Source organism: Pleurodeles waltl, chromosome 5, assembly GCF_031143425.1.
Source record: "Pleurodeles waltl isolate 20211129_DDA chromosome 5, aPleWal1.hap1.20221129, whole genome shotgun sequence".
Taxonomy (NCBI): domain Eukaryota; kingdom Metazoa; phylum Chordata; class Amphibia; order Caudata; family Salamandridae; genus Pleurodeles; species Pleurodeles waltl.
The window spans coordinates 1819347421-1819373246 of record NC_090444.1 but is presented as its reverse complement, the minus strand read 5'-3'; the positions used below and the strand labels follow the sequence as shown (position 1 = coordinate 1819373246).

General features: G+C 46.5%; 1 protein-coding gene across 4 annotated transcripts in view; it reads right to left on the bottom strand.

Moving 5' to 3' along the window:
• Nucleotides 1-25826, bottom strand: part of RNF8 (ring finger protein 8) — a 292936-nt gene that overhangs the window by 22147 nt on the left and 244963 nt on the right. For 3 of the 4 annotated variants that reach the window (XM_069236312.1, XM_069236313.1, XM_069236311.1), the window contains one exon: nt 25399-25542. The exons of the other annotated variant lie outside the window; for it this stretch is intronic. In XM_069236312.1, the coding sequence (XP_069092413.1) occupies nt 25399-25542 (144 nt within the window). The remainder of the gene's footprint in view (nt 1-25398; nt 25543-25826) is intronic. 4 annotated transcript variants of the gene reach the window in all.

Below are 25826 nucleotides of genomic sequence, written 5' to 3'. Positions count from 1 at the left end.
CAGACCTTAGCTGACTTTGTTGCATATACTGGTGCTAGACTTCGGAATCTGAGCTTCCCATTTCATTTTATCATTCTATCCAAAATTAGGGCTCCCAATTTCTGAAGGGCCTAAACTAAAGCAAGGAGTTGAGGGTGATCAGAGCTACCATGAGGTGGTTGCAATTTCTTCCTTCATCTTTGTGTCCCACAACATGACTGATTTTGAGCTGCTACTGCAGCAAGATGTGGGTTCTAGTGCTCCACAAGCCCCTATGCATTCTCACAAGAATAAAGACAAACTAAATAAATTGCACAAGAGAGCGACTAGTTTTGCAGATATGTATGTAAATACATGGGTTTTGTATGTTGTGAACCCAGTCAAAAGTGCTGAAGAGATTTGAAGCAAAAGTTATAGTAAATGCATGTTTGTAGGAACAGCTGGTTTCTGAGAATGAAGGTACATTTATATGGTGTTATGATGTTGTGTTCTTTAAAACAGTGTTGTATTCAGAGTTTTTCTAAGTTGGAACATAATGGTTAGACCTGATGGATACAGGGATGGCATTCCAGATCCTGGGTGCCCAAAGAGGGAAGCCATGTTGCCTTGGTTTTTCTGTTCTGAATTTGTCTGTCTCCAGTATGATGGTGTCCTGGCTGCAGGTGTGCCAAGATGCAAGCTGTGATGGTTTTGTAGATGCTGCTGCTGTTTCTGTAGATTGCATGAGTAGCAATAAAGGCCACATGAGTACAATAAGGGTGGGAATGATGAAGTAATATTTCTTCAGACCGCTTATGCTGTTTGTTTTTGGAGTGCAGGATGCCCCTAAGTCTGGGTTGCCATGAAGCCGGGAATTTCTACAATCCATATGAAAGAGTATGAGAGCATGAATAAAAGTTTTGAACTCAGGCATAGCGTGAATTGGAGTAGGATGTGTCACGTCTGCTCTCCGGGTCCCTCGTAGGGTTTCCGGCATCATCCACAGTACAGGGGCAGTGTTTGAGCGTTGCTTGCCGCAGCGGTATACCGGTCCCTCCCATCTGCCAGATGGGGCAGTGGCTATTTCTTCCTGCATCTGCAGTCCGGGCGACAGGTTTGCAAGCTCTTTGCCACAGCCTAGTCTTATCTGAGTAGCCATCTTGTGAGACCCGGGCTGCGTTCTGTGGCCACAGGCGCGTGTAAGCTGGGGCATCCCAGCAGAGAGGCTCTCTAGTGAGTGGGTGCATGCGAGGTTTGGGCCCCATACACTACCACCTGCCTGTGCGTGTGGAGCTGCTCTGACGGAGGCGAAGTTTCAGCGGCATACCTGTTAGGTAACAACAGCCACGCTCGCTTTGCGCGGGCACGTGCCTGAGCAGATGACCTGCGCACTCCAGATCAGGTACACTGAGGGCTCACTGGGAGCCCCGCAAGAGGCAGCTCGGCGGCAAGAGTACGTGATGCCATGGAGATTGTGCAATCCTGCCCCCACTGACTCTGGTGTTCTTATGACAGAACCGGGGGCACACTGGTACAACCCCTTCTACTACACCACCCTCTGAGCTGGGAGCAAGGGGTGACCTGCTGCTGCCTCGGTGACCGAGCAGGAGCTCTTCTGCTCAAGGCCATGGGAGTGAAAGCAAGATCTAGATGAATGGGCGAGCTCTGGTGCTGTAGCCTTGGATCCGTGGGGGCTGCTTCACCACAAGTGGCTGGATTGAGCTTACCATCCGGAGAATGGAGAGGGTTGGGGGTGGCGGCAAGTTTCCCTTCTTGCTCCTGCTGCTATCTCTCTGCAGCCAGTGACACTCAAGTAGAGCTACGGTCCCTGCCCTCATCAGGGCTGTGACACATGGTGGCAGTATGGCTCTGCAGTGTGGAGTGGCAGGAGTGGGAAGTGCGGCTGTGTCCTCCTCTGCATCTGATGAACGTTAACGTTATGGCCTTTCCCTTTCCTATTGGTCACCTCGATCCCCGTATCAGGGGTGGATCAGTGGCCTAATTGGTGCTTGAAGCCTTTCCCCCGATCATCCTTACCTGTGAGTTACTGCAGCCTAGAGTGGGGGGCTGGTCTGAGGTGCAAGACTGGCGCTCTTTGTTTACCTTGGGGGTAGACCAGATGCGGGGAGACGAACCCAGGGGTCACATCCATGGGGACTTATGAGAATGCGCTCACGGGGGCTGACACCATTCTGGTACCCCAACCTGCCCTCCTTGGCTAGAGTGAACTCTTGAAGGGCCTGCACTCCCCCTGTAAAGTAGACTGACATGGGCCCTCTGTCTCTCCACTCGCGACATGCTGGGAAAACTGTCTTCTCCTCTGAGGCACCTCAATCATTTGCCCGCCTGTTGATCATCTTGAGCCCTGCCAAAGAGCCTTGTGTCTAGCTGGGTAGACATGAGGCATCCTCACTGTGACGAGGCAGGGGTGAGCACTGAGCTGGTCTTGGCTTTCTGCACCTGACCCCGTGAACTCAGCCACGATGCCGTGCCCCAAATCTGCTAAAGACAATTCAGTGACCTCCCTGTGGAACAACCCCACCCCAGCGGATTCAGGGACAACGGATCCTCCCCCCACTCCTATGCCACGAAGCTCAGCTCGACCACAGTGCCTCCCTCACAAGACTATATGAATTTTTTCTTACAAGATATCCACTCAGAAATAGGCTGGCTCAAAACAAACTACAAAACTTGCATACATGTCTCTGAAATCGGGGGGCGTGTGGACATTTTAGAATGAACCGTCGATGCCGATCTGAGGATCAGAACATGCTGTGGTGTCGAATAATGGCACTCGAGGACCAACAGATAGAACTGCAAACCAAGCAGGAGGATCTGGAAAATAAGAGCAGCCAAAACTATATATGCATTAGGGGGGTGCCTAGGGGAGCGGAAGGAAGTTATATCATGGCCTTCACTGCTGACTACCCTGACCAGGTAGGATTAATCTCTAACAGGCAGGGGCAGACAAAGTGGGTCGGATAGCCCATGTTATTGAATTCTTGATCTGATTGTAAGTAAATTCCTGTTTACAAGCTTGTAGTGGTTGTGGTTATTTTTGACCTCATGTGTTCTCAAACTGTTTTTGGTCGTGCTCTTAGTCAAGAGGAAATGTGCCTGAGCTTGGCTGCTTTCAGTTTACTCCACTGCTGTGGGAAATCACCAAACAAAACTCTTTTGTGCAAAACCTTGAAAAGTCAAAATAAATTCTCGGTGTGCTTTAATGAGTCCTTTTAAAAATAGTGTCCCATATTTAGCAATGCTTTGCGCATCAAGCCACCTTTCTGGGTTTCGAGAAAAGGGTAAGGCAGGAATGTGCTGTATTTAATATTACATGGTTTATTCCTGCTTTGTAGGCAGGATTGTTTTGTGCACGAAGGAACACCTTCCTCCACATTATCAATCCTCAGAGGCATTTTCAGCTTCCTAAGTGTGCTTCAAAATGCAGCACAGTTAGAAACAGGGAACAATGAGGAGAAAATGATATTTCTCGTTGTTGTGCCTCCGGTGGGAAAAAGTACAGTTCTGATGCATTCCCAAGTCTACCAGTGCTGATAAATCTGGGAATGTGTGGAAATGCAAGGGTGGATGTGTGTGATCTCCGATGTCCCAGCATAAGGCAAGGCAGTGATTTATGGTGCACTATGTTACCCTACATTTATCAAGCCACACAGGGCCATACAAAGTGGACTTGCATGGTTTGATAAATCTAATTTAGAATTTGCCCACATTTATCAAGGTTTTGCGTTGCCCTTGCACCACACAAAAGGGATGCAAAACCTTGATAAATATGGGGCTTTATCCTAATATATTTGCTGATTTCCTGAGGAAGTGCACCTCGCCTGTTTCATTCCCACGACCCAGGAAAGTGCTCAAAACAGGAAACAGTATTATTTTGTAATACACCAACAATGATCTTCACTGAACAAAGTGTATGCATGTTCAAAGAAAATATGATACCATTAAGTCTACAAAATAACAAACTAAATAAAAGACAAACCAAAATAAATCTACAATAACTAAAGAAAACCCAAAAATAAAAAACTATACAATTACAACTGTCAAAATTTGGAAAATTCCACCCTGTAGAAAATCAAAAAGTCAAACGATACTCATTTACGTAAGAAAAAATGAAGAGAAAAGAGAAATAAATATTTAATTCATCTTATAAACATCCCATTAGGTGACAACTAATCAAGATTGAAAAACATAACCTATCGATTTGTATAGCAGCATTCTCTTACATTTGAATGCCTTAGGAAGGCCCCCTACGTCATCCTAAAAAATCAGTAAATTAAGCAATGTTTAATGAGATTCTGTTTCTGCATATCCACTGCCCAACCTCTTATCTGTGCTCTACAGAAACCAACTCTTCACAGATTGTGATTGACTCAAGTGTAAGTCCTTGTGTTGAGTGCTGTTACTTCTCCACTTTAGAGCCATAAACAATAACATTCCAGTAAACCTCTGTCTCCATTGGCCACATCTGACAACATTCTGCACCCTCAAGCCTCAATACCCCTTCAAATAATTTCTCTTAAACCTGCTGTCATACTGGCCCCTGGGACAATTCCAAGACTTAGCAGTAGCTTGCTGCTAGAAGAAAAGAAATCCGAAATCCAGAATCAACTATGCGTCGGGCCTAAATTCATCAATTCCTGGCCCCTCTAAGTCCAAGTTGTAGGAAACTGGCCCTTTGTTTGCAGTATCTCCCCACACCCACTTTTTGCCTGATATCTGATGCTAACTTGATTATCTGTGTGCTGAGATACTGCTTAGCAGGCCCAGCACCTGTGTACTTTCCCTAAAACTGTACCAATATTTTCCCAGTTGGCAAACCTCTGGCACACAGATAAGTCCCTTGTAAAAAGTACCAGTGGTACCAAAGGCCCTGTGGCCATAGAGGGTCCCTAAGGACTTCAGCATGTATTGTGCCACCCTAAGGGACCCTTCACCAAAAACATTCACACTGCCATTGCAGCTTGTGTATATTGGTGGGGAGAAAAAGAAAAGGTCGACATTGCATCCCTCTCAGGGTTTCATGCCCACAAACCACTGCCTGTGGCATAGATTCGTCACCCCTCTAGCAGGCCTTGTAGCCCTAAGGCAGGGTGCACTATATCACAGGTGAGGGCATAACTGCATGAGTAATATGCCCTGCAGTGTCTAAGTCAATTCTTAGGCATTGTAAGTGCAGTGTGGCCATATTGAGTACATAGGCTTTGGTATTAATTCTCAGCTCAATAAACCCACACTGATGCAAGTGTTGGATTTATTGTAAAGTGCGCAAGTGTTGGATTTATTGTAAAATGCACACAAGGGTATCTGAAAGATGCCCCCTGTATTCCACCAACTCTTTAGTGCAGGGATGACCAGTGTGTGCCAGCCTTTGTGCTCTCTAGGGGCAGAAACAAAGCCTGCTGTGGGTTGAGGTGCTTCACAACTCCCCCCTGCAGCAACTATAACACTTGGTTGTGAGCCTAATGGCTCTGGCTCAGGCATCCTGCTACAGTGCGCCGGGGGATTCTAGCTAGTGGAGGAGTGATCTCTCCAGCTAGGATCAGCCCTAAGGGGTCCAGAGCTGAAGTGACCCCCTCCTTGCAAAATCCTTCATCTTGGTTTGGGAGGAAAGGGACCAATAGGGATAGGAATGTGCCCCTCCCAGCAACGTCCAGCAGGCACCTCACCTGCCTGTCCAGCCTTTGGTTTTTCAGAACCGACCCACTGGACCCAGCCTGCAGCATCTGTTTTTTGACCCCCATGGTCCCCATTAAAAAGCTCAGGGCGCCCAGCTCTGTGTTTGCACCCTGCACTCAGCCACTCTGTGCCGCTGAGTGTGTGTGTTTGGTGTGAACCTGTGGCCCACCCGGTGCTGACCTAAACCCCCCAGGCCTGTGTCCTGGAACCATGGGTACTTACCTGCAATCTGCTTTCTACCAAGCGCCCTTAGTCCTCATAGGATTCCATTGTAAACGCAAGGCTAACTTTAACCTCTGCGCCCAGCAGGCCCCATGTGGCACTTTTGATACATATGCTTGATACCTACTTACAACTTTACTTACCTGTAACAATGATCTTCTGGTTCTAGTAATAAAGTAACAAAATATTTTTTTTCTACATAAAAACAACTGGCCTGGAGTTAGTCAATGAGTGTGTGCCTCATTTCTTGACTCTGTGTGTACAACAAATGCTTTGTACTACCCTCTGATAAGCCAAACTGCTCAACCACACTACCACAAAAGAGAGCATTAGTATTATCTACGTTAGTCTCTGTTAAGCCTCTGGAGAACCCCTGGACTCTGTGCACACTATAATTCATTTTAATATAGTATATACAGAGCCAGCTTCCTAAATTGGTGGATCAGCGGTACGGTCTACAACTTTGCATTTGCTGGACTACTCAACCAATATCTGATCCCATGACTAAGTTCTAAAATTGCCTTTAGATTCAAGTGATATTTGAATTGACAATTTTTTCTAAATTTTTAAAAGTCCTGCAAGGGCCTTGGTTAAGTCCCCTTTAGCAGTTGTTAAAACATTAAAAAAGTTATTATATTGAGGGGTAAGTAACTAGAAGTAGTTTTACTTCCTAAAAACAGCTGCAACCTTAGTAACAAAATGAGCAGCTCAGAGGACATGGTGGTGGAACTCAACCTCACCCCTTACCTCCTTCTTGGGGTGAGAGAGCTAAGGAATCCAAAGGGATGGTCCCCAAGTATGAGGATGGTGATGATATCAGCAAGTGCTTCACAGCCTTTAAGTGGACTTGTGGAATGAGAAAAGTGAAAAAGTCTCACTTGGGAGCACTCCTTTAGGAATTGTTCACTGCTAAGTGTATGGATAGACTTCTCACACTCACTGGAGCAGATGCTGAATCCTATGACCCCATGAAGGCTACCCTGTTTGAGGGCTTTGGATTCACCACTGAGGAGTATAGAATTAGGTTCAGGGGGGCTCACAAAACCTCGAGCCAGTCCTGGGCTGATTTTCTGGACTACTCAGTGAAAGCACTGGATGGTTGGGTATCTGGAAATTAAGTGCAAGACTATGATGGGCTTCATAGCTTGTTTATGAAAGAACGCCTTTTAAGTAACTGCTTCATTGACAAGTTGCATCACTATCTGGTAGACTTAGGTCCAATTTCTCCCCAAGAATTGGGAAAGAAGGCAGACCATTGGGTCAAGAGCAGGTTGACCAAGACTTCCACTGGAGATGACCTAAAAAAAGGTGGTTACAAAACCTTCCCAGGAGAAAGTGGGTGATACTCCTACAAATGAAGAAAAATAATCCTCTATGGGCCCCCAAAAAGTGGTCCAGGTGTGTGGGCCCCAAGACACCTCACAAAACAAAAGTGGGTACCAGGGTAAACACTGAGATGCCACTAAGGCATGGTGCCACAACTGTAGACAGACAGGGCACCACACTAAGGATACTTCTTGCCCCAAAAGCAAACCTACTAACAAATCCTCAAGGGTAACCAATGTAGCCATTGGGTATGACTCCTCAGATGAGGCGGACCTCATACCCTTTAACTAGAAAGTAGACCCCACAGGTGGGTTGGAGATTTCAGAGGGGAATAGACACTTCCACCATCTACATGTGAATGGAATCCCAGCCATTGCCCTGAGAGATACCTGTGCCAGTCACACAATTATGCATGACAGGCTGGTGCTGTCAAACCAGTACATCCCAGGTGAGACTACCAGGGTGAGGGTTAGCCTGGTGGAGGTCACTGATAGGCCTGTAACTTTAGTGCCCTTAGAAGTGGGTGTGACCTTTAGCTGGAGAAGGGTGGTAGTCATTACAGACCTCCCCTTGATTGTCCCCTTGGAAATGACCAACCCAGAGGCCGGTTCGAGCCCAAAGGAAAAACTGGCCCAGTGCCAGTTCTTTTCCAGGGATTCTGGAGGTGCTGCCCCTGCTGTGTCTGCAGGTAGGCCCCAGAACAAAAAGAAGAAACAAAAGTGCAGGAAAAGTGGGAAGCCTTTAGCCAAGGTGGCATAGCGGGAGAGCCAATACTACAATATTCGCTGCACTCGGGGAAACTCACCCCATAACGCTTTGCAAGCATTTCTTTTCCGAAACATTTTTAACCATAACTCAGTGGTGATCCTAGGACAATAGGACCACCACCAAAACGTTCACTGTAACATGCTCTTTAAATCTAGATCATATCTGTGTGCGCACACATGGTTAGTGGGGACCCCAAAATAATAGCTCCTCCACCATTCAATGTCTGTTTAAGCTCTCTCATTGCTGGAACTTTTATTTTGCAGATGGGAGTAGTTTGTGTTCTAAGGGCCTTGTTTGAAATAGCATTGCAAGAGGCCTGCTAGCCCTGAACATGTGTAATGCACTATGTCCTCCAGGGGCTAAATATATGGCTGCACTGCATTACTTTCTGCCATTTGTTTTCATGTGGTTATGCCCTTTAGAGGCTAACTACATGGTTACATGTCCATGCTTCTTGGAAAATCTATTTTTTATTGTGGTTTTCTAGGGGCTCTTCAGAGCATTACAGTCAACAAACTATAATATTCACAGCACTTGCAAACCCTCCCCATAATGCTTTGCAGGGCCTTCCTTTTACAAAACATTTTTGCTCATAACTCTGCCTATGGCGGTACTAGGACAATGAGACCACCTTCAAAATGTTCACCACAACATGGACTTTCTGTCTAAACCATCTCTGGGACCCCAAAATAATAACCCATCCCACCATTTAGTGTATTTTATGCTCGCTTATGGCTGGAACTTTTGTTTCGCACCTGGGAGTAGTTTGTGTTTTAAGGGTCTTGTTTGAAAAAATATTCTAGTAGGTCTACTGGTTCTTTAGTTATATGCATTCACACTGGAATTATGTGGCAGAAAAGACCAAAATATGCAGCAGGGATGACCAATTTATGTGGCAAAAAAAGTTCAGTTATGCATTTACAATGCCAAGAGAGCCAACTCACGTAAATGCGAAACCTATTATATTGCAAATGCTAGTCTCTTTGGTTCACCCCATGGAGCAGGAACATGGGTCCAGGGGCCAGATGTAACAAAAAAGGCATCTGCAATTCGTAAATAGCGATTTATAAGAAATAGCTATTTCTGATTCGCAAAATGTAATGTATCATATTTGCGATTCAGTAATAGCAGTTTCTTAAAAATTGAAAATGCTATTACCGTATCGCAAATTGCGATTCCGGCCCCATTCGCACCTATGGGCCTGTAGGCCCATATTTGCGAATATTTTGCATTTCCCAAATTGCGAATTCCTAACTGGAATTCGCAAATTTGGGAAATGCAAACCCCAGGGTGCTGGGGGCCTAAAGCCCCCTCTGCTGCACCCCAAGAAGTTTTTTAAGGACATGTAAGGCACACACATGCCAAAGGGGCATGTGTGCATTACATGTCAATTTAAAAAAAGGAATTTTTAATGTATTTTTAAAATTTGCACATGGTGGAACTTGGTGGTAATAGCGATTCCTTAATGCCCAATTTGAATTAGGGAATTGCTTGTTACGTGTGGATTAGAAATCGCAAATAAGGATTCCTTATTTGGAATTTCTTATTTAGAGAATCGCAATTTGCGATTTTCTAAACAGGCTCGCAAATTTAAGGAATCGCTATTTTAGCGATTCCTTAAATTTGCGCTGCGAATGCCTTTCATGAATGCTGAAAAGCATTTTTGCATTCGCAAACGGGCATTCGTACCGTTTGCGAATGCCAAAAAGGCTTGATACATCTGGCCCCAGATGTACAAAGCCTGTTTGCATTTCTTAGCGGTTCGAATTGGTATTTTGTGCCATAAAGAAATGCAAACTGGGCTTTTCTAATGTACAAAGTCCTTTAAGGAATCACAAATTGCCATTTCCACCCTGTAGATATCGCAATTTGTATTCCCAGAATAGGTAATGCAAATAGAGATTCCCTATTTGCAAATCCTATTCTGATGTACAAAGCATTTCCTAAATGTGACTTCGGCATTTATTAGATGCAATTAGGTGCAATTTTAAAAAAGCACTGCAAAGTGTTTTTTTTAAATCGTGATATAGCACTCACATGCCTCTTAGGCATATGTGTGCTCTACAGGTGCACCCCTATTTTTGGTGTGCCCCAAGGGGGGCCTTTTGCTCTTTGCCGGCCCTGGTTTTGCATTTGCTAAATAGCGATTTACTAATAATAAATCGCTATTTAGGAAATGCAAAACCGGCCCACTGACTAAAATGCAAGGGTATTTCTTAATAGCAATTTCCTAATAGCGATTCCTACTTTGTAGGAATCGCTATTAGGAAATCGGTATCTCTGTACAAAGCATTTTGCATTTTTTGCAAAATTGCATTGGTTATCTGTCCTTTGGGGGACTATTTTTTTATTTTTTTCATGCTTGTGTTACATTGTGGGTGCATGTTCACATCTCTGAGATGTGAGACACCACATCCAGTGGTCGGTGCCAGCCCCTTCGTACCCCTCGCATATACAGCGCAGCTCACGCCTATACATTTCACCTCACTCTCTCTTCCATGTGTGGATCAAGCTTGGGAGACACTAGCACTCTACTGGCATCGCTGTCACAAATCTGGGGGAGAGCATAGGTGGTGTCAGTGGAATCCAGACAGAACACAGCGCAAGCAACCGCTCTATGATGGCAGCTACCACGTTCCCAGTGGGTTATTCCACGTCGACCCACTTAATTTGTTATCTTAGCGCAGCTTTTGACACAGTTGATCACTGCATACTTCTTTTGAGATTGGCAGAGCTCGGAATTACTGGCAGTGCCCTAAGATGGCTCTCCTCCTTTTTGGAGGGGAGGACCTTTCAGGTACTGGACCAGTCCTTTCTATCTAATCTTGTACCGATCAACCCTGGGGTACCCCAGGGTTCTTCCCTTAGCCCCACGTTATTCAATATTTATATGTCCCCACTCGTGGAGATCGTGAAGCCTTATGGTCTTTCAATTGGGTAGTATGCAGCCGAAACTCAGCTGGTAGTTTCTCTTTCCACTAATTCCAGCACTAATTGCTCTGCACTCACACCCTGCCGACAGGTAGTGACTAGAAGGATGTCAGAATGCAAACTCAGGCTAAATGAAGATAAAACTGAAATAATGATATTGGGACATCGTCCATGCTTGGGGTTCCATTCTTCCATCCTGGACCCCATAAGGAATTTGCCTCCCCCTAAAGAGAATATTAAGAGCCTAGACATCTAGCTAGACCATCGGGTTACTATGGAGTACCATGTAAAAAAGATCTCTGCAAGTTGTTTCAGTCTACTTAGATTGTTGAGGAAAGACTTCAGAATTTTGCCATTCGTAGCTAAAAGACTTATTGTTCAGGCCCTTCATATCTCTCGGCTTGATTATGGTAATTACTGTACCTTGGCTCTCCAAAGTACGTAAGTAGGAAACTGCAGGTAGTTCAGAATGCCTCTGCTCGGCTCCTTCTAGACATACCTAGACATATGTCTGCTAAAGAGGCTATCTCCTCTCTTCACTGGCTTCCTGTGCACAGTGCATAGAGTTCAAAGCTCTGTGCTATATTCACAGGCACCTACACAATAGAGGTCCTTCTATGTTAAAATCTTAAGCCTCCTTTTACACGCCTTCTAGGCAACTTAGATCTTTGTCTGCTGCAGTAGTTAGACCTCCAATTGTAAAAAAGGCCAGATGGGGGAGGGGGAGCGCTATGGCTTATTTAGGAAGCAAATTGTAGAATTCACTACCTCTCAGCCTACGGCAGGCTAGCCAGAAGCTTTCCTTTCATTGACTGCTTAAAACCTGGCTTTTTAGAGGTTAACTTTCCTACTATAACCTGAGAATCCATACTCAGCGCTGGGAGGCCTTCGGGTAGCCATGCCCTCTATAAATCACCTTAACATAACATCTCTGATAAGAAATGCTTGGTTTGTGCATGTCCTCCCTCGGAGTATGTCTGCACTGTGCCCCGCTGGGGGATGCAGGCAGCCTGCCGCTTCCTCACTCTCCAACGTCTGACAGCAGTTCACCGGGGGACGCTGCCTTGTTCACTCCCCCTCCACCAGCTTTCCAAACTCACCCCCTACCGAAAAGGCGATTTAACTGTACCAGACGCCCATTCACGCCCAGGAGATGGTACTAGGAAAGAGGCTGCCTTGCGTGTATTACAAACTCCAGTGCTTTGTTTTCATTGAGGCTGGAGGAGCAGGATGCATGCACAAGATTGAGTCACACAGTCATAGCAGCCTTAGATCCCTATAGAACATGGTTAGGAGTGCTCTTGAAAGACTACCAGGTTGGGAAAATCCCTGGTGCTACTACATAAAAAATTGTTTATCCAAACTTGGGTTGGGTTCCTATTGGTTGGATCCTTTGCATCTTCCGAAAAATGCCTCACAGATTTAGAACGATGCTTACTGGGTGAGTGTGCAAACGTCAACATCAGCAGCTGTTCCATCGGGTAGTATGACCAACAGTTTTTTTTAGCATTTAAGTGTTATTATGAGTTTGAGCACTTTTTTGATATTATTTTACATCCTGTGGCATGTGCACTTTACACAAGATTTAGAATATGATCCTAACAGTACGTGATCTTACTTCCAGGTGGAAGCAAACTGCTTTAATAGATCTTTGCCTGATGAGGTGTAACATTAGGCAATCAATTAGTCATATTCTATTCCATTGTCCTGCCTATGAAAAGCAAAGGGCCCGTTGGATAAGACCTCTCTGCATTACCCTGGGCATCAGGGATCGCCATCTGGCCCTTAGGATTTGCAGAACTAGCACCCACGGGCCTGTGGTGCGTGCGGTGGCAAAGTTGTTAGCAGCAATATGGCGAATTAGAGTAAGATTTTTAAATGTTAACACAGTCCTCCTATCAAATTACTCAGACCGTGTCTTTTAACCAAAATTTACATTGCTCATTTTTAGTTTTAGTCTATACATTTGTATTATGTTAGGCACCATACTTTTATTTAGGGAAGGAGAATGTAAAGACCTCAGGAAATTGAATCTACCTGGTAACATTTTACTGTTTTTTCGGTATGATTTAGAGCACTATTCCGTCCAAATATTTTTATGGTATAGGTCCACAAACTCTCAAGAACAATTAAGACACATCTATATGCGGACAGAGCGCCTAGTGTGCGATTTTTAGGCCCTGGGCTCTGGTTATGTGGATCTTCCTATCCTGAGGTTTTAATCTATTGTTACATGCTCTATGGTGAATTTTGTTTTTCTGTGTGTATATGCTGTGCCTTTATGGTATTTGTTGCTGAAATAAAGCTCGAATGAAATGAAATGAGTCACACATTGGATGGATTTTGTCTAGGGAAAGAGAAGGACTGCCGTTAAATGCAGAATAAATGAGAAAACATCGTCCTGGCGACGAGGAGTTACATATACAAATGATGGAAACGTTGAAGTTGCCGCACCATGTTCATTTTTAGAAACTGTACAATTAAAGTTTGGTTGTATTTGTGAGAAGGTAGCCTCTTTCTAGCCTTGTTACCCCCACTTTTGGCCTGTTTGTGAGTGTATGTCAGGGTGTTTGTCACTGTTTTCACTGTCTCACTGGGATCCTGATAGCTAGGCCTCAGTGCTCATAGTGAAAACACCATGTTTTCAGTATGGTTGTTATGTGTCACTGGGATCCTGCTAGTCAGGACCCCAGTGCTCATAGGTTTGTGGCCTATATGTATGTGTCACTGGGACCCTGTCACACAGGGCCCCAGTGCTCATAGGTGTGCATGTATATGTTCCCTGTGTGGTGCCTAACTGTCTCACTGAGGCTCTGCTAACCAGAACCTCAGTGGTTATGCTCTCTCATTACTTTTAAATTGTCACTAACAGGCTAGTGACCATTTTTACCAATTTACATTGGCTTACTGGAACACCCTTATAATTCCCTAGTATATGGTACTGAGGTACCCAGGGTATTGGGGTTCCAGGAGATCCCTATGGGCTGCAGCATTTCTTTTGCCACCCATAGGGAGCTCTGACAATTCTTACACAGGCCTGCCACTGCAGCCTGAGTGAAATAACGTCCACGTTATTTCACAGCCATTTTACACTGCACTTAAGTAACTTATAAGTCACCTATATGTCTAACCTTTACCTGGTAAAGGTTAGGTGCAAAGTTACTTAGTGTGAGGGCACCCTGGCACTAGCCAAGGTGCCCCCACATTGTTCAGAGCCAATTCACTGAACTTTGTGAGTGCGGGGACACCATTACACGCGTGCACTACATATAGGTCACTACCTATATGTAGCTTCACCATGGTAACTCCGAATAGGGCCATGTAACATGTCTATGATCATGGAATTGCCCCCTCTATGCCATCCTGGCATTGTTGGTACAATTCCATGATCCCAGTGGTCTGTAGCACAGACCCTGGTACTGCCAGACTGCCCTTCCTGGGGTTTCACTACAGCTGCTGCTGCTGCCAACCCCTCAGACAGGCAGCTGCCCTCCTGGGGTCCAGCCAGGCCTGGCCCAGGATGGCAGAACAAAGAACTTCCTCTGAGAGAGGGTGTGACACCCTCTCCCTTTGGAAAATGGTGTGAAGGCAGGGGAGGAGTAGCCTCCCCCAGCCTCTGGAAATGCTTTGTTGGGCACAGAGGTGCCCAATTCTGCATAAGCCAGTCTACACCGGTTCAGGGACCCCTTAGCCCCTGCTCTGGCGCGAAACTGGACAAAAGAAAGGGGAGTGACCACTCCCCTGACCTGCACCTCCCCTGGGAGGTGTCCAGAGCTCCTCCAGTGTGCTCCAGACCTCTGCCATCTTGGAAACAGAGGTGCTGCTGGCACACTGGACTGCTCTGAGTGGCCAGTGCCACCAGGTGACGTCAGAGACTCCTGCTGATAGGCTCCTTCAGGTGTTAGTAGCCTTTCCTCTCTCCTAGGTAGCCAAACCCTCTTTTCTGGCTATTTAGGGTCTCTGTCTCTGGGGAAACTTGAGATAACGAATGCATGAGCTCAGCCGAGTTCCTCTGCATCTCCCTCTTCACCTTCTGATAAGGAATCGACCGCTGACCGCGCTGGAAGCCTGCAAACCTGCAACATAGTAGCAAAGACGACTACTGCAACTCTGTAACGCTGATCCTGCCGCCTTCTCGACTGTTTTCCTGCTTGTGCATGCTGTGGGGGTAGCCTGCCTCCTCTCTGCACCAGAAGCTCCGAAGAAATCTCCCGTGGGTCGACGGAATCTTCCCCCTGCAACCGCAGGCACCAAAAAGCTGCATCTCCGGTCCCTTGGGTCTCCTCTCAGCACGACGAGCGAGGTCCCTCGAATCCAGCGACACCGTCCAAGTGACCCCCACAGTCCAGTGACTCTTCAGCCCAAGTTTGGTGGAGGTAAGTCCTTGCCTCACCTCGCTGGGCTGCATTGCTGGGAACCGCGACTTTGCAAGCTACTCCGGCCCCTGTGCACTTCCGGCGGAAATCCTTCGTGCACAGCCAAGCCTGGGTCCACGGCACTCTAACCTGCATTGCACGACTTTCTAAGTTGGTCTCCGGCGACGTGGGACTCCTTTGTGCAACTTCGGCGAGCACCGTTTCACGCATCCTCGTAGTGCCTGTTTCTGGCACTTCTCCGGGTGCTACCTGCTTCAGTGAGGGCTCCTTGTCTTGCTCGACGTCCCCTCTCTCTGCAGGTCCAATTTGCGACCTCCTGGTCCCTCCTGGGCCCCAGCAGCGTCCAAAAACGCCAAACGCACGATTTGCGTGTAGCAAGGCTTGTTGGCGTCCATCCGGCGGGAAAACACTTCTGCACGACTCTCCAAGGCGTGGGGGATCCATCCTCCAAAGGGGAAGTCTCTAGCCCTTGTCGTTCCTGCAGTATTCACAGTTCTTCAGCCTAGAAAGAGCTTCTTTGCACCAACCGCTGGCATTTCTTGGGCATCTGCCCATCTCCGAGCTGCTTGTGACTTTTGGACTTGGTCCCCTTGTTCCACAGGTACCTTCAGACAGGAATCCATCGTTGTTGCATTGCTGATTTGTGTTTTCCTTGCATTCTCCCTCTAACACGACTATTTTGTCCTTAGGGGAACTTTGGTGCACTTTGCACTCACTTTTCAGGGTCTTGGGGAGGGTTATTTTTCTAACTCTCACTATTGTCTAATAGTCCCAGCGACCCTCTACAAGGTCACATAGGTTTGGGGTCCATTGGTGGTTCGCATTCCACTTTTGGAGTATATGGTTTGTGTTGCCCCTATCCCTATGTTTCCCCATTGCATCCTATTGTAACTATACATTGTTTGCACTGTTTTCTAAGACTATACTGCATATTTTTGCTATTGTGTATATATATCTTGTGTATATTTCCTATCCTCTCACTGAGGGTACACTCTAAGATACTTTGGCATATTGTCATAAAAATAAAGTACCTTTATTTTTAGTATAACTGTGTATTGTGTTTTCTTATGATATTGTGCATATGACACTAAGTGGTACTGTAGTAGCTTCACACGTCTCCTAGTTCAGCCTGAGCTGCTTTGCTAAGCTACCATTATCTATCAGCCTAAGCTGCTAGACACCCTATACACTAATAAGGGATAACTGGGCCTGGTGCAAGGTGCAAGTACCCCTTGGTACTCACTACAAGCCAGTCCAGCCTCCTACATTGGTTGTGCAGCGGTGGGATAAGTGCTTGAGACTGCTTACCACTCTTGTCATTGTACTTTTCATAAGAGAAAAATATACAAAACAAGGTCAGTGTATATACACATAGCCAAAAAGTTTTGCATTTCCTCTTTTCACTCTTTTCTAAGTGCTGAAAAGTACTTCTAAACTTTCAAAAAGTTCTTAAAAGTTTAAAAAGTTTTTTTTTCTGTCTTTCCAAAAAGTTCTGAAAACTTTTTTCTCTGTGTCTATCACTTTTACTCTCTCTAAAAAATGTCTGGCACAGGCCAAAAAGTTGAACTGTCCAAACTTGCATATGATCACCTTAGCTGGAAAGGAGCAAGGAGTCTCTGCATAGAGAGAGGTTTGAGTGTAGGGAAGAATCCTTCTTTAGAACTGTTAATTAATATGCTTAGAGTACAAGATAAGGCCATAAGTGCCCAATCTGTAGAAAAAGTAGCTAATGGTTCTCAATCTGATCCAGGGACTCCCCCAGGAAAAGGTTCAGGAAAGAAACTTCTCAGCCTGCCCATTACTAGACAGTCTAGCATAGTTGGTACAGAGGTTGAATCACATCATACTGATGATGTGCTCTCACATTATACTGGTAGCCAAGCTGTTAGGGTGCCCTCTGTAAGGGACAGGTCTCCTTCTGTTCATTCCCATCATACCTCTGTATCTAGAAATGTCCCTCCCACCCACCCTGATGACAGATTGTTAGAAAGGGAGCTCAATAGATTGAGAGTGGAGCAAACCAGACTGAAGCTCAAGAAGCAACAGCTGGATTTGGATAGACAGTCTTTAGAAATAGAGAGGGAAAGACAGAAGATGGGTTTAGATACCCATGGTGGCAGCAGCAGTATTCCCCATAGTCATCCTGCAAAAGAGCATGATTCCAGGAATCTGCACAAGATAGTTCCCCCTTATAAGGAGGGGGATGACATTAACAAGTGGTTTGCTGCACTTGAGAGGGCCTGTGCTGTACAGGATGTCCCTCAAAAGCAGTGGGCTGCTATCCTATGGCTATCATTTACTGGAAAAGGTAGGGATAGGCTCCTTACTGTAAAAGAAAATGATGCTAATAATTTTACAGTTCTTAAGAATGCACTCCTGGATGGTTATGGCTTAACCACTGAACAGTACAGGATAAAGTTCAGAGAGACCAAAAAGGAGTCTTCACAAGACTGGGTTGATTTCATTGACCAGGCAGTGAAGGCCTTGGAGGGGTGGTTACATGGCAGTAAAGTTACTGATTATGAAAGCCTGTATAACACAATCCTGAGAGAGCATATACTTAATAATTGTGTGTCTGATTTGTTGCACCAGTACCTGGTAGACTCTGATCTGACCTCTCCCCAAGAATTGGGAAAGAAGGCAGACAAATGGGTCAGAACAAGGGTGAACAGAAAAGTTCATACAGGGGGTGACAAAGATGGCAATAAGAAGAAAGATGGTGAAAAATCTCAAGATAAGCATGGGGATAAGGGTAAAACCAAAGATCCCACTTCAAATCTTAAACACTCTTCAGAGGGTGGGGATAAAACAAATTCTTCCTCTTCTTCCCAACCTGCACACATTAAAAAGCCTTGGTGCTTTGTGTGTAAAAACAGAGGCCATAGGCCAGGGGATAAGTCCTGTACAGGTAAACCCCCTGAGCCTACCACCACTAATACATCAAGCTCTAGTGCCCCTAGCAGTAGTGGTACTAGTGGTGGGACTGCTGGCAACAGTCAAGCAAAGGGTGTAGTTGGGTTCACTTATGGGTCCATAGTGGAAACTGATGTAATCAGTCCCAAGACAGTTTCTGTCACACCTAGTGGCATTGGCCTTGCCACACTGGCTGCTTGTCCCCTTACAATGGATAAGTACAGGCAGACAGTTTCAATAAATGGTGTTGAGGCCTTGGCCTACAGGGACACAGGTGCCAGTTTCACTTTGGTGACTGAAAACCTAGTGCCTCCTGAACAACACATCATTGGACAACAGTATAAGATTATTGATGTCCATAACTCCACCAAGTTTCTTCCCTTAGCTATAATTCAGTTTAGTTGGGGTGGAGTTACTGGCCCTAAGCAGGTGGTGGTATCACCTAGCTTGCCTGTAGACTGTCTCTTAGGTAATGACCTAGAGGCCTCAGGTTGGGCTGATGTAGAGTTTTATGCCCATGCAGCCATGCTGGGCATCCCTGAGGAATTGTTCCCTCTCATTTCAAGTGAAATGAAAAAGCAAAGGAGAGAAGGCCTGAAAACTCAGGATCCCTCTCCATCAACAGGTAAAAAGGGTATCACAGTATCCCCTAACCACCCTACCATTCAGGATACTATTCCTGTGGTGGGAGAAACCTCTCCTGGGGTGGCACCTGTTCCAAGGGAATCATCAGCTGGCAAAGCTGGACTCCCTGAGGTGGAAGTACCTCTCTGTGGGATAACTAACATTGGTGAGAAAAAGAGCACCATTTTAGTTAACATGGAGCATCCCTCCAACCCTCCCAGAGAAACTTTAGTGCAGAAACTCTGCACTGCCTCACAACACTTAGGACAGCATCCCTGCCCTAGTGTGGAGCTGATAGGACAGCATCCCTGCCCTGCTCCAACCCAAGAGAAACAGCATCCCTGTTCTCTCTTCCAGCCATATGGACAAAGTTTTTGCCCAGCTATGGCTTTTCTGAGACAGCATCCCTGTCTGGCATTTCCATCACTACAAATAGGTTCAGTGGACAATTCCCACTGCTCTAAACTAAAACTTACTGATAGAAACTCTGAAAATACATCTTCACATTGTTGCTTAGCTAAAAAACTTCAAACAGGGTGGTTTACATCCCCACAGGGAAATAACCATATAGTGGATGATAAAGGGAGTAACCAGTCTATTGCAGAGCTACTCTCTACTTATCACCACTTAGACAATAAAGTCTCAACTGGCCAAGGTTAGCCTTATTGTCCTTCGTTTGGGGGGGGGTTGTGTGAGAAGGTAGCCTCTTTCTAGCCTTGTTACCCCCACTTTTGGCCTGTTTGTGAGTGTATGTCAGGGTGTTTGTCACTGTTTTCACTGTCTCACTGGGATCCTGATAGCTAGGCCTCAGTGCTCATAGTGAAAACACCATGTTTTCAGTATGGTTGTTATGTGTCACTGGGATCCTGCTAGTCAGGACCCCAGTGCTCATAGGTTTGTGGCCTATATGTATGTGTCACTGGGACCCTGTCACACAGGGCCCCAGTGCTCATAGGTGTGCATGTATATGTTCCCTGTGTGGTGCCTAACTGTCTCACTGAGGCTCTGCTAACCAGAACCTCAGTGGTTATGCTCTCTCATTACTTTTAAATTGTCACTAACAGGCTAGTGACCATTTTTACCAATTTACATTGGCTTACTGGAACACCCTTATAATTCCCTAGTATATGGTACTGAGGTACCCAGGGTATTGGGGTTCCAGGAGATCCCTATGGGCTGCAGCATTTCTTTTGCCACCCATAGGGAGCTCTGACAATTCTTACACAGGCCTGCCACTGCAGCCTGAGTGAAATAACGTCCACGTTATTTCACAGCCATTTTACACTGCACTTAAGTAACTTATAAGTCACCTATATGTCTAACCTTTACCTGGTAAAGGTTAGGTGCAAAGTTACTTAGTGTGAGGGCACCCTGGCACTAGCCAAGGTGCCCCCACATTGTTCAGAGCCAATTCACTGAACTTTGTGAGTGCGGGGACACCATTACACGCGTGCACTACATATAGGTCACTACCTATATGTAGCTTCACCATGGTAACTCCGAATAGGGCCATGTAACATGTCTATGATCATGGAATTGCCCCCTCTATGCCATCCTGGCATTGTTGGTACAATTCCATGATCCCAGTGGTCTGTAGCACAGACCCTGGTACTGCCAGACTGCCCTTCCTGGGGTTTCACTACAGCTGCTGCTGCTGCCAACCCCTCAGACAGGCAGCTGCCCTCCTGGGGTCCAGCCAGGCCTGGCCCAGGATGGCAGAACAAAGAACTTCCTCTGAGAGAGGGTGTGACACCCTCTCCCTTTGGAAAATGGTGTGAAGGCAGGGGAGGAGTAGCCTCCCCCAGCCTCTGGAAATGCTTTGTTGGGCACAGAGGTGCCCAATTCTGCATAAGCCAGTCTACACCGGTTCAGGGACCCCTTAGCCCCTGCTCTGGCGCGAAACTGGACAAAAGAAAGGGGAGTGACCACTCCCCTGACCTGCACCTCCCCTGGGAGGTGTCCAGAGCTCCTCCAGTGTGCTCCAGACCTCTGCCATCTTGGAAACAGAGGTGCTGCTGGCACACTGGACTGCTCTGAGTGGCCAGTGCCACCAGGTGACGTCAGAGACTCCTGCTGATAGGCTCCTTCAGGTGTTAGTAGCCTTTCCTCTCTCCTAGGTAGCCAAACCCTCTTTTCTGGCTATTTAGGGTCTCTGTCTCTGGGGAAACTTGAGATAACGAATGCATGAGCTCAGCCGAGTTCCTCTGCATCTCCCTCTTCACCTTCTGATAAGGAATCGACCGCTGACCGCGCTGGAAGCCTGCAAACCTGCAACATAGTAGCAAAGACGACTACTGCAACTCTGTAACGCTGATCCTGCCGCCTTCTCGACTGTTTTCCTGCTTGTGCATGCTGTGGGGGTAGCCTGCCTCCTCTCTGCACCAGAAGCTCCGAAGAAATCTCCCGTGGGTCGACGGAATCTTCCCCCTGCAACCGCAGGCACCAAAAAGCTGCATCTCCGGTCCCTTGGGTCTCCTCTCAGCACGACGAGCGAGGTCCCTCGAATCCAGCGACACCGTCCAAGTGACCCCCACAGTCCAGTGACTCTTCAGCCCAAGTTTGGTGGAGGTAAGTCCTTGCCTCACCTCGCTGGGCTGCATTGCTGGGAACCGCGACTTTGCAAGCTACTCCGGCCCCTGTGCACTTCCGGCGGAAATCCTTCGTGCACAGCCAAGCCTGGGTCCACGGCACTCTAACCTGCATTGCACGACTTTCTAAGTTGGTCTCCGGCGACGTGGGACTCCTTTGTGCAACTTCGGCGAGCACCGTTTCACGCATCCTCGTAGTGCCTGTTTCTGGCACTTCTCCGGGTGCTACCTGCTTCAGTGAGGGCTCCTTGTCTTGCTCGACGTCCCCTCTCTCTGCAGGTCCAATTTGCGACCTCCTGGTCCCTCCTGGGCCCCAGCAGCGTCCAAAAACGCCAAACGCACGATTTGCGTGTAGCAAGGCTTGTTGGCGTCCATCCGGCGGGAAAACACTTCTGCACGACTCTCCAAGGCGTGGGGGATCCATCCTCCAAAGGGGAAGTCTCTAGCCCTTGTCGTTCCTGCAGTATTCACAGTTCTTCAGCCTAGAAAGAGCTTCTTTGCACCAACCGCTGGCATTTCTTGGGCATCTGCCCATCTCCGAGCTGCTTGTGACTTTTGGACTTGGTCCCCTTGTTCCACAGGTACCTTCAGACAGGAATCCATCGTTGTTGCATTGCTGATTTGTGTTTTCCTTGCATTCTCCCTCTAACACGACTATTTTGTCCTTAGGGGAACTTTGGTGCACTTTGCACTCACTTTTCAGGGTCTTGGGGAGGGTTATTTTTCTAACTCTCACTATTGTCTAATAGTCCCAGCGACCCTCTACAAGGTCACATAGGTTTGGGGTCCATTGGTGGTTCGCATTCCACTTTTGGAGTATATGGTTTGTGTTGCCCCTATCCCTATGTTTCCCCATTGCATCCTATTGTAACTATACATTGTTTGCACTGTTTTCTAAGACTATACTGCATATTTTTGCTATTGTGTATATATATCTTGTGTATATTTCCTATCCTCTCACTGAGGGTACACTCTAAGATACTTTGGCATATTGTCATAAAAATAAAGTACCTTTATTTTTAGTATAACTGTGTATTGTGTTTTCTTATGATATTGTGCATATGACACTAAGTGGTACTGTAGTAGCTTCACACGTCTCCTAGTTCAGCCTGAGCTGCTTTGCTAAGCTACCATTATCTATCAGCCTAAGCTGCTAGACACCCTATACACTAATAAGGGATAACTGGGCCTGGTGCAAGGTGCAAGTACCCCTTGGTACTCACTACAAGCCAGTCCAGCCTCCTACAGTATTGTAACTGGGTAAATAGCCTTATAGGGACCACCTTTTCCCTTCTTTGTAATTCAACTCCCACCTGTGTGTGAGTAAAGAATGGGGACGTTGAGAAAGAAGTAGAGGAGAACAACTCTCTCCAGCACGTTAGATCGTTCTATGAAACCAGCCCAAAACTCAAATTAATTCACTGCAGAAAGTTTACAGTGTACGTGAGTGTTTGTTTTATCCGCCAAAAACGTCTCCATGCATAAACAGGGGATGAAACGTATTTTATGCCACTAAATATTACATTAACCTGGCAACGAGTTATGAATAAAGATTTATGTTTGTTAAAACGTATTCTAAAATCTGCATGCAGTTCCCCTTGCGTTCTGTATCGTCACTATTTACGCATCCCTACATTCATAACTTTGTTTTATAGGGGGCTCCACCCCCCACCGCTGCCATTTTAACCCCTATAAATAGGTGTTACTATTAACCACTTAACCATACGGACTTCACCGTCCTCGGAAGGCGGAGGCGTTCTTGCTGGAATTCGAACTCATAGCCTGTAGATCACCACAAATATCCTCACCTCGTGCTCAGCTCAGTAAGCCAGGCAATTGCTCCAAATGTCGAACGGTGTTTACACGAAATGGAATGGAATGAGGCCAGTTTAGCCAGGGAAAAAGTTATTTTAGCCGGTGCTTGCTCGTGCGCCTGTGTTTTTAACACTTTGAGCCCCCCACCCGCTTTCCCGTTCACCCGTTCACCACCCCCAACTGATTGCCAAAGGCAATAGCTCGCCCATAAGTGAGACCTATTGGCTTTGCCAATGCTGGTTTCTTTTGTAAATAAACCCTTTCAGACTTTGGTTGGTTCTCAGGAGATCTTCTATGACATTCAAGAAGGCCAGACAAGTAAAGAAAAGCTTCCTAGAAAGGCCTTTGACATCTCTATGAACAATCATCTCACCATATCTTGACTATTGGAAATGCTCTTCTAGGCAACTCTTATGTTATTTCTTCTTCTTTAGCTAATTTCACAAATATGTATGCAGATGCCATAGCCTGGTCAAATACTAACAAAATCCGAAATCTCATTTGATTTACATTTAGAAAGTGGACATACTTGAACAAAAGTTCCCAATCTTTAAGGTAATTAGAAGATATTAGTGGATCCTCTCTAGGTATGGACATAGAAGGTTTCACATTAGGTAAACATTAAGATGGGGGTTCTGTTCCATCTTTGTATAAAACTTCTCAAACCCCTTTGCAGTCCTGGAAGCTAAACTGCATCTGCAAGCACTTTGCATAATCTATTCAATAGGTGTCTTGCATGTTATATGCATTTTCATTTACTCCCCCAATCCACTCATATACTTTTCCACTCCCTGTGCTGCCACCATTTTGCACTGAACACAAAAGTGAGATTTTCATGGACCCGCCAACATGACAGCGTACAAAGATGTCACTGACTATAGGCAGACGCCACCTCTCTTGGGACCATATGTACAAACACATTTTCCCATAGACACAGAATGGGTAAAACCCTTTGCTACATCTGGCCCTTGGTCTTTAATGGGCAGAATCCATACAGTTCCAAACCTCTGCAGAGATGCTTCATGGTGGCCGCTTGGAAGCCTGATCATAAGTAGGATGTCAGGCTGTCAGGCCCAAGGCACTCTAGAACGACTGAAGTGAAGGCGTACTTGTTACACCACAGTGGGCACCTGACTCTTCTCCCATCAGTGTGCAGGCTGACAGGTGAAACTGATGTCATTAGGATAACACATCTGCTCTCACAGTGCACTAGACGTCACATGATTCCACTTTGCAAGCAGAGGGAAATCCACATTTCTGCACTAAAGTACTCCACATAGAAAAAAAGCAGAACGTCTAGTAGGCGACACGTTTGCGAACTATCCAAATAACAACATCCTCTACAACTAGTTTTTAATTAAAAGTGAACCCAGAAAGGACACTTAGGGGGTCATTCCGACCCTGGCGGTCCAAGACCGCCAGGGCCGGGGCCCACGGAAGCACCGCCAACAGGCTGGAGGTGCTTCAATGCCCATTTCCGCGCGGTATTAAAGTCGCGGTCAGAAAAGGGAATCCGGCGGTTTCCCGCCGGATTTCCCCTGCTTGGGCTGAATCTCCATGGCGGCGCTGCAAGCAGCGCCACCATGGAGATTCCGACCCCCTTCCCGCCATCCTGTTCCTGGCGGTTTTTACCGCCAGGAACAGGATGGCGGGAACGGGTGTCGTGGGGCCCCTGGGAGCCCCTGCACTGCCCATGCCACTGGCATGGGCAGTGCAGGGGCCCCCTAACAGGGCCCCATAAAGATTTTCACTGTCCGCATTGCAGACAGTGAAAATCGCGACGGGTGCAACTGCACCCGTCGCACCCCTGCAACTCCGCCGGCTTCATTGTTGCAGGGTCTTTCCCGCTGGGCCGGCGGGCGCTCCTTTGGCGGGAGCCCGCCGGCCCAGCGGGAAAGCCAGAATGGCCTCCGCGGTCTTTTGACCGCGGAGCGGCCAAATGGCGGTTTCCGCTGGGCGGGCGGCACCCGCCGCCCGCCAATGTCGGAATGAGGGCCTTAATCTTGGCTGCAGAATGCAAATAGTTTTGCACTTATTGAAAGAAGGTGCTCATGAGTTATTCCTTCATGTTAGTACTAAACAGGTCACCCAGACTATGAACAGTTTCTCATCATTTTAAATGCTATGATGGACATAGCTGATGCCCAGTCACCAATGTGTACTTAAAAATAAGTAATCACCATAATCATAATCCTGATCACTGCTGTAGGGCCCGTCGTAGTCATGGGCTTCGTTATAGTATTCGTCATCATCAGGCATGTTGAAGGACGCAATGCTGGCATCACCCAACAAAGGAACTGGTCTCAATGTTGGCCCTGGATTCTCTGCAGCAATAGACAACATAAACCAGCGAATTAAAAGACGCAATAACACACTTGAAGTTAAAACAACTTTTGGAAAGATTTTTAGCCAATCTGTTGAGATAAATGAGGAGTTTAATACACCCCCTTCAGATGTGTGTATCCTCCAGGTCAGAGGTTGATATGTTGGTATGTCTGATGCAGCCTGGTCAATACACTGCTTGGATATTTGAGGTTAAAGCTTAAAGCACAATATCAGAGTTAAATACATCTACCCACATCTCTCCAACCTGCATAACGCTGTGATT